General features: G+C 40.4%; 1 protein-coding gene across 1 annotated transcript; it reads right to left on the bottom strand.

The window, feature by feature from the left end:
• Positions 1 to 450: 450 nt before the first annotated feature.
• LOC137884101 (transmembrane protease serine 9-like) lies at positions 451 to 9,514 on the bottom strand. The gene is made up of 10 exons (XM_068725793.1): positions 9,456 to 9,514; positions 6,037 to 6,057; positions 5,703 to 5,865; positions 5,348 to 5,616; positions 4,993 to 5,138; positions 4,641 to 4,911; positions 3,099 to 3,270; positions 2,727 to 2,980; positions 2,494 to 2,594; positions 451 to 1,998 (listed from the first exon to the last, which is right to left on the bottom strand). Exons 1-10 carry the CDS (start codon positions 9,508 to 9,510, stop codon positions 1,711 to 1,713), a joined length of 1,740 nt encoding a protein of 579 aa, XP_068581894.1. The 5' UTR covers positions 9,511 to 9,514; the 3' UTR covers positions 451 to 1,710.
• Positions 9,515 to 9,742: the final 228 nt, after the last annotated feature.

Raw genomic sequence — 9,742 nt, forward strand, 5'->3', positions numbered from 1 at the left:
ATTGTAGAGTAATATGACTAATATGAAGAATAAATAAATAAATAAGGATTTGTGATTAAGAATATGCACGTCTTTTAATTGTATTGATATTAACCAAGACAATTAAAGACCAATATTCATGGTCTGTCATCAGAAATAAAACGTGTTCGCAGCATGAAGAGGAAAATGAGGATGCTCACCTCATTTATAAAGCAGGTTTTTGTGACAAAAAGACAAAACAGATTAAGTGCTTTCACATTTAAAGGACACGAGAGTTTCACGGCAAGACTCATCATTTACTGTTCAAACCAAATAATCATGCATTTATAGTGCAGCTGAAGTATTTTCTTTAGAGCAAATACTGTTTGTGTGGATGATTGGCTTCAGATAGATTCTGACATTATGGTCCAGAAGCTCCCTGATAATATGAGGTAGATATTCTTCAGATCTATGAAATATAAAAGACTTCCATGACAGTAAATCAGTTTAATCAGTAAGTACCATCTTAGTGTTTAATGTAAAAGACAAATGCTGTTTTAGAGCACATGTGAGACATTATGCCCTAAAATGAGGATTTGATCCATAATTAATGGGACTTTTATTTTGAAAATGGACAAAATTATCATCAACAGGTAAAAATTATATATTACAAAAATTTCACACATTTCTTCATTGTATTGATTTAAAAATAATAATAATAAAAGCAGCCCCTATGGTTGCTGTAGCTTCAGAAACATATATTATATTAATAAACATCTGATCAGTGCAGCTTTAAGGAATTCTTCATTTCAGTCCAGAATGTCTTGGTAGAACAAACAGGAAGTGGAGCTTTCAGCTGATTCCTGTCTTCATGTATACAGTGTACAGTACAGAGTTACTGTCCTTCAAAGTAAAGCTCATCTTTTAATGTTTCCTTTCCACCAAAACACGCTACATTATCTTCAGGACCAATATCTCCATCCATTAATATTTATCTCATTCCTGCACAAAACTCTACAGCTCTTTCATTTAAAAAGCATATATTGCACATATTATTTATGGTATATTTCTATTTACAATATGTTTCTGGACTTCTGCAGTATTTGGCTTTATTTTTATTCTTTATTACTATGTTTACTGTTGTTATGCACCAAACCAAAAATGTGAATTCCTCAGTCTGATGCAGAAACACAATCCAATTATCTTGTATAATTGTCTCATCCTTCCTGTTGCTCTGGTACATTTAAAATAAAACATTTTGAGTGATAAAAAAAACATCTTAATTTAGTTAAAATCTCTCGTTTCCATTGTTAATATCCAGGGCTGATTTGAGTTAATAATGTGAGATTATTATGTTATGTGACTATCTAATCACTGAATGAGGTCATCTGATGGTGGTTGAGCCCACTGATGTATTTCCAGTATAATGAACTGGTTTTCTGTGGTGACATTTACTGCTTAAAGAGAAGAAAATGAAGACCTTAAAGATGATCTCTTTTAACGACGGAGCTGAATCCTGAATGAGCGTTCTCATTATTAAGTTAGTGGACCAGGATGTTTCTCTTAAAGATGTTATTGACCCGGTTTTGTCTGTTTTGCCCTGGATGTGTGGTTGAACCACCGGTCACAAGGATCAAGATTATTCATGCAGCTTTCAGCTAAATTGTCTCTCAAATTCCCGCTTGTTTGCATTCATTTGTGCTCGTCACATCATGTAAACAACTCTTTACAGAAGTGAAAAGGTGGAGGTTTCTACACAAAGAGGTGGAGACACACGGAGAAGACGAGGAGGTGGAGGACGAGGAAGAGGAAGGGGGAGCGAGCAGGAGCTCCCCCGCTGGTGGGAGCTGTGGTGTTGGTGTTGGTGGCGGAAGATAAGAAGCCCACCGTCTGAGACAGAAAGCTCTGGAAGCGGCTCAGTTTGTCAAAGACCTTCACTGATGCTGCTCGTGTTTGACTGGTGGCGTTTTCAGATGATAACACTGCTGCCTGGAACCAGGACCCGTCCAGGTTACACATCATCGGACCTCCAGAGTCACCCTGAACACACACACACACACACACACACACACACACACACACACACACACACACACACACACACACACACACACATACAATTAGCTTGGCAAGAAAGTGAAAGCATAAGAGATTTTTTTTTTGGGGCATTTTTAATGTCTTTATTTGATAGAGGAGAGACGGGAAACGTTGGGAAAGAGACATGCAGCAAACGCTGCTCTCCAAACATAGAAGGTACTGTATCCTAAAGCTGCATTCTCTCTAGTGTCCATCAGGGGGCGACTCCTCTGGTTGTATAGAAGTCTAGTCTAAAAAACTTCTCTCTTGATTTATTCCCTCAGTAAACATTGTAAACATGAGTTTATGGTCTCAATCTCTAGTTTCAAGTCTTCTTCAATACAGCATGATGTTCATTTAGTACATTATGCTCCATTTAGAGTCAAACAGACCATAAAGCAGGGGATGCTTTATTTAAAGACAGAATTATCTTCAGAACCTCCTACTCTGGTTTCTCACCTGCTCCAGTGTGAACAGTCCGGTACAAATGCTGTCACTGGACGACGACGCATTCCCACAATTCTCCACCGAGGTCTGGAACTCCTGCAGAACTTGTTCCTCTGAAGATGGAAATAAACAAGGAAACGGTTAGAAATGAAACATCTGAAATCAAAACCCAGACGGGCAGGAACCCGGACTAACTGATTTAATCTGGAGAGGTGAAGCGATGCAGAGCGTGGTTCTGGACTCACCGCCTCCTCGCCCGGAGCTCCAGCCTGCAGCCCAGCACGTGGAGCCCACGGCGAAGGTACGACCGTCGTCCATGCAGACGGGCTGGATGTAGTCCGACAGGCTGGGCCGGGATGCCAGTTTCAGCACCGCGACATTGGACCCAGTCAGGTTGCTCATGGTGATATTTGTCACGTTCAGCATCACCTCAAAGGGGTTGGATCCGTTCTGCTTCAACCGACCCAGCACAACGGTCCATTCAGACGGCGTGGGAGAGCTGTGGGGGGGATTAAAAATCAATTCTGATTGGTTTAAAAACAACCTGGTCATTTCCTGTTCACGTTAAACAGAACCACACTGTCCAGGACTTCCCTCCATGTGTCCTGGAGTCTCACCTGGAGAAGCAGTTGGAGCTGCTCAACACGGAGTCCACGCCCACCAGAGTCCCCCCACACATGTGACTTCCATTCTTCTGCAGGCTCGCCATCCACGGCCACACGCCCGCCGTCGCCACGGAGCTCCCCCCCAAAATACGTGAGTTCATCGGGGCTCGGCCACAGACCACCGCTGGAAGAACAATCATATTTACTAAGTTTACGGTTCCTCTCTTCTTATTAATTTTTACTGGAAAGAAGACAGACATCTCTACACTGGAACTATCTAGACTGATCAAAAACACTTCAGGTGATTGGGGGTCAACTGTCCCTTTAAGTACACATTTGTGGTACTTGTGCTTAACTTGAGTATTTCCATGTTCTGCTGCATCTCAGAGGTACATATTGTACTTTTTACTGTACTACATCTCAGAGGTAAACATTCAGTAACACCAGATATAATAGTAAAACATCCCTAACCCTATTTTTTAGGCCTCTGCTCAAAAATTGCATACCCATACTAAAAAGAGTATATCTCTGCAACCACAAGGTCTATTTTAATAATTGTGGTGTTATAATAAAGGGAACACTTGTGAGATTTGTTCAGATAAATACTGGTGTATATATATATATATATATATATATGTTACTGGTTAAGAGTAAATGAAGATGGCACACAGCACAATTTGAAAAGTTTCAGGTTCGCCTTCAGACCCTCCTCCACTACGCAGAGCTGTATCTCAGCAACCCATTGTTCGATTTCAATGATTGACACCTCTTTCGACGCGTTAGAGCCAATAGAATTGAGCTATACCCACGTGAAGAAGACTGACAGCACTGTTAGCCAATCAGAATCAACAAGGTGCTGTCTACCGTGAAGCGTAAAATCTGATACGCTGAAAGTCAAATCGGCACCCCTGGTCTGAACCGCCCCGCTAAAGTTTCGGAATGCTTTCCATGTAACAGGATATCCATTGAAAATATTCCGCTGTTGAAATACCGGGAGATATGTTTTTTTCTTCTAATCTTCAAAAGGTAAGGAGAATTTGCTGACCATAAGCGATAAAGTGATTTGTGTTGCTGGTGTTTGTTGGCTCATATCTTGGTGATGCTTTTGTGGAGAGAAATGTGAAGCACATGTATGGAATCCATGGATTGTCTGCTTGCTTTCTGTCGCCTCGGTTTGTTTGCTAACACGTATCTGTGATCGCTGGCTCCTGGAATGTGCTGGGTGTGCTCACAATGTGTGCGAAATATGAATATGATATTTTGGTCAATCTTTTAGTTGGTTGTTGGAGTTGTGTTTAGAGCATGTAAAAACGGCTTACATATTCTTGTAGCCCAGGTTTAATCTGACGTATAACATCATTATATTCGTTTGTGATAAGTGCATTGTTATTCACACTGTACGCTAAACTTTACCCAATTGGGGGGCTCTCGGGCTCAAGAGTTAATGATCAATCAGTACTTTTACTTGAACTACATTTGAAGCTAATCTTGTATGAAAACGTCTCTAAAAGTTAAAAATAGGAAGTTGAACCAGTGTTTAGCGTCTGGACTCACGTCTGGCCGTGGTGGTTGGAGGGACGGTGGTTGTAGGTGGTGGCAGACCAGCACAGGTGACGCTGAGGTCACTGTCGGTCCCGCTGGACGTGAAGGTGACGTAGCCCGGCTGATTGCTGGTGATCTCGGCGTTGATCCAGGTCTGGTACTGGGACACTCTGGAGTAGACTCCTGGGAATTTAGGCAAGGCGCAACCTAATCCAAAACTCACGACTCCCTCCTGGATCCAGACTCCAGCCTGCTTGCTCACCAGCGGACCGCCCGAGTCCCCCTTTAAGCAGAGAAACATTCAGGAGAAGGAACCTTTGCAGGAGGTCAAATGTGACCCGAACACCTGAGTGAAGATGATCACCTGACAGGAGTCCCTCCCTCCAGCACGGAGCCCGGCGCAGATCATGTTGTCTGTGATTCGGCCCACTCCATAGTCACAGTTACACTGTCTGTTCCCCACGATTGGCACCTCCACCTCCATCAGGGTTTGTGGGAACGGAAGGGCCACTAAAGACACACAGATACAGTTCAATAAACAGCACATGACTTTTAAAGCTACCCTGTAGACTCTCTGACCACTAGCAGCACTACGGAGCAATCTTTTATTTATTCATCCTCAAGAGACAACCTCCAGTTCTTTAAAGTGAAGTCAATGTTTCATGTGTTAAAGCTTAGTTGTTGACGTCACGCTACCTCTGAGAACCTCTCTGACCCACCTCCAGATCCAATGTTGCCCCAGCCGGTGATCCAGGAGTCGGTGCCGTTGTGGAAGCTGCTTCCTGGAGCCGCCAGGCAGACGGGCGAAATGTAGTTGGTGAAAGTCACCGGTGAGGAGAGCTTCAGGAGGCTGATGTCGTTGTCATTAGTGCTGGAGCTGTAGCCGGGGTGATTGATGATCTGTGTCACCGTCCGTTGCACCTCATTGGGGTTGCTGCTCTGCTGGTTCTGGCGACCCAGATACACAACCAGGTTGCTGGTGCTGGGGCTGAAGAGACACAGAACAGAGCATTAAAGCAGAGCCCTTCAGGGGAAATTACAAACACCAGAATGTGCTCCGGTCTCGGTGCTCACGGTTGGAAGCAGTGAGCAGCAGTCAGCACCCATTCGCTGTTGATGAGCGATCCTCCACAGAAGTGGCTCCCAGATCCATGCAGACTGACCTGCCAGGGCCAGCTTCCCTCAGGGGCCGCCTGGCCCCCAACGATCCTGGTGTTGAGCGGAGGCTGACCGCACACTGAAGACAGACGGACACAGTGAGCAACACCTTCGTGCCTCCTGACGGGACTGATGATCTCAGGTCTAATCCAACAGTTTCTACTCTCATTTCATAATTCATCTAAAATACTAACGATTATGAAACTATGAACAAAACAGAAGTAAGGAAAAACATAAAACTGTGACTTACCGCTGAGTTGTGAGTGAGACTCTGAAAAATAGAAAACAAAGAAAAACGTTTGTAACAACAGTTCTGTTTTTATATTCATGATATATTGACAGGTGATATTTGTACAGTAGTGTTATGATCATTTTCAAATACAGAAAAAAGAGCTTGCTGTTATTTTTTTATCTTTTCCCTCAGAAATCCTGAAGCTCATGAACAGCTTTAAATGTAATTTACTGCTTACTACGCTGATGAAGTTAGTTTTCACTGTCATCAAACTGTAGGAACATTTGTCAGAACTCAGTGTTATGTTAAATTGGATCAAACATGTAAAAAGGTTTTGTCTTTACTTCAAAGATAATAGTGAAAGAAGCAGTTCATTCCTATTATCAGGGTTATTTTCGGCCCATTATCTTCTAAATAAATCCTGTTTGACTTGTTTGTTGAAATAGTGAAACATTCCATCACAGCTTATATGAGCCCAAAGCGACGTCTTCAGAATGTCTTGTTTTGTCCTTCTTCTACTCAAAAATACAAACTTATGCAGTTTATGATCATAGAAGGAAAAGAATACAGCAAGTATTCACAACTGGGAGGCTGGAGGCATTTCTTTTTAAATAATTATTCTTCAAAAACTGCTGTCACCCATTTACTATTACTTCTATATTACTTAAATGTATAAATATTATTATATTTATTGTATTGAATTATTAAAAAAAAAGACCGTTCAAGATTGAAATAGCCGAGGTGGAGATATCCTGACTTTAGTCTCTAGAATGGGTCAAACCCCAAAATCACAGTGGATACTGCATTTCCCATAATGCAACTCTTTTAGAACGTTTCATCCAGAGCTACAGAGGACATTTTCTACTTTTCAAATCTTTTATTTGATTATTCATTTATTTCATTCAATAGCTATCTATTTATTTTCGATTTTCATCTATATATACACATATATATGTATACTGTATATTTCATGTGTGTTTTTTCTCCTTTTACCTGGTATTATGTTTTGCTGTTGTAACTCAAATTAAAGTTAATTGGGGACAAACCAGCAGAGAAGAAAGTACCGGTAGAGTCCAGTTGTATTAGTGTACTACTGTTACTGCTGCTACTCTTATTACTACAGTTGTATTAGTGTACTACTGTTACTGCTGCTACTCTTATTACTACAGTTGTATTAGTGTACTACTGTTACTGCTGCTACTCTTATTACTACAGTTGTATTATTGTACTACTGTTACTGCTGCTACTCTTATTACTACAGTTGTATTAGTGTACTACTGTTACTGCTGCTACTCTTATTACTACAGTTGTATTAGTGTACTACTGTTACTGCTGCTACTCTTATTACTGCAGTTGTATTAGTGTACTACTGTTACAGCTGCTAGTGTTATTACTACAGTTGTATTAGTGTACTACTGTTACTGCTGCTAGTGTTATTACTACAGTTGTATTAGTGTACTACTGTTACTGCTGCTAGTGTTATTACTACAGTTGTATTAGTGTACTACTGTTACAGCTGCTACTCTTATTACTACAGTTGTATTAGTGTACTACTGTTACTGCTGCTAGTGTTATTACTACAGTTGTATTAGTGTACTACTGTTACTGCTGCTAGTGTTATTACTACAGTTGTATTAGTGTACTACTGTTACTGCTGCTACTCTTATTACTACAGTTGTATTAGTGTACTACTGTTACTGCTGCTACTTTTATTACTACAGTTGTATTAGTGTACTACTGTTACTGCTGCTACTTTTATTACTACAGTTGTATTAGTGTACTACTGTTACTGCTGCTACTCTTATTACTACAGTTGTATTAGTGTACTACTGTTACTGCTGCTAGTGTTATTACTACAGTTGTATTAGTGTACTACTGTTACTGCTGCTACTCTTATTACTACAGTTGTATTAGTGTACTACTGTTACTGCTGCTACTCTTATTACTACAGTTGTATTAGTGTACTACTGTTACTGCTGCTACTCTTATTACTACAGTTGTATTAGTGTACTACTGTTACTGCTGCTACTCTTATTACTACAGTTGTATTAGTGTATTACTGTTACTGCTGCTACTCTTATTACTACAGTTGTATTAGTGTACTACTGTTACTGCTGCTACTCTTATTACTACAGTTGTATTAGTGTACTACTGTTACTGCTGCTACTCTTATTACTACAGTTGTATTAGTGTACTACTGTTACTGAATTAACAGGATGACTTCATGCATATCAGTAAGTACAACAGTAAGTGAACGTGTCACTAAATCCCTGTATTTCCCCTTTAAAGTTAAGGGGACTTTAAAGTGACCTTTTCTGTTTTGGGAAGAGGAAACATTTCAAATACATTCTGTTGATGAAGGAGATCAAGAGAAATTAAATATCTTCAGTGGAGCTGATCAACTGATCAGATACTATGAGTTTTCATATCAACAGCATAAAGCATTCCTGTGATGGATGACCGACTGTTCAGCCAGATATTCTTCTTTTCTTCAGTTAATGTTTTGTAATCATGGACTAAAGGAGGTGTGGCTCCGTGTTTACCTGAAACCCTCCTACAGTGATGACAGAAGTCTGTTTTTACAGCGACAAACATCCCCTTTGACTGTAGTCTGATCACATATACCTCTGAATAGAAACGCCCGAAAACTGCTGAAGTTTAAACCACAAATATCCCTTAAGTTACAAAAACTCTTCAAACTACAAAGTGACAAACTACTGAAAAGATGAAGAACGTTTGGGATCCTTGAAGGATCAAATGACCGTTTAATGTGTTTTTAATGATATGGTCTCTGAACCACAGAGTCCTTAATATAACCTCACATTTACACTAATTCTAGTGTCTTTAGTTGTCAAAGTACAAGTACAAGAGGCTTTCTGCACACTTAACAATCTCAGCTGTGGAGCAACTTAAAGCTAGTTTAAATCCATGTAATGAGTACAGTAAACAGTACATTCATCAGGATCACTTCTCATAAAATCATGTGATCACAAACTCCACATCATCCATCATAATCACATTACATCTTAAAAAAACTGTAATAAATGAGGAAATTGCAACAAAAAAATACACTTTTGATGTTGATTTTCAGTAATAAAGCACTTTTATTTTAAGGCAGACCTTAAAGAAAATTGGATGAAGTTTTCGCATTTGTAATTATTAAGTCCAGAATATTAAAAACATATTCACTGAGAAGCTGAGGATGTAAAGAGTTTTAAAGCTGACAAACACTGACAGGAAACGAGCTCCGAACAAACCAGAATGATCTGTTATCACTTCACTTCACTTTTATTTTGTAAAAAGTAGAATGTTAAACACAGGATTTGCACATGTGATACTTTTATCCCTGTTCATTAATTAAAATAGTCTTACTGACTCCTCGGTTAGCGGGTCTCTAACGTGGTTGGTTCAGGTGTGTGCGGTGAGGAGGGTCTTACCTGGTGTCAGCAGAGTCAGCAGAGTGGCCACAGAGATCAGTTTGTAGAGAGCCATGACTGAAAAGTCTTTATCATCAGGTCTGCAGAGGCATAAATAACCTTCTTCCTCCATCCTCCTCCTCCTCTCTACCTCCAGCACACACACACACACACCTGTCCAAAGACACACCCACCAGCTCACCTGTTCCACATCAGTCATGTCGCCTCTCTAATCTACACAAGAACCGCTAACATAGAGTTTCCATTTCATGTCACCTAGTTCTACTTCACTTGTTCTTCATTCCACA

Source organism: Cebidichthys violaceus, unplaced genomic scaffold (genome assembly GCF_023349555.1).
Source record: "Cebidichthys violaceus isolate CVI_PGR_0920_01 unplaced genomic scaffold, fCebVio1.0.p SCAF_36, whole genome shotgun sequence".
Lineage (NCBI taxonomy): Eukaryota > Metazoa > Chordata > Actinopteri > Perciformes > Stichaeidae > Cebidichthys > Cebidichthys violaceus.

Coding starts and splice junctions, on each gene's coding strand:
- LOC137884101 (XM_068725793.1), bottom strand. CDS start 9,510: ATGGCTCTCTACAAACTGATCTCTGTGGCCACTCTGCTGACTCTGCTG. Junction 5,866..6,036: donor GTCTCACTCACAACTCAGCG/GTAAGTCACAGT, acceptor GTCTGTCTTCAG/TGTGCGGTCAGCCTCCGCTC. Junction 5,617..5,702: donor GCTGCTCACTGCTTCCAACC/GTGAGCACCGAG, acceptor GTGTCTCTTCAG/CCCCAGCACCAGCAACCTGG.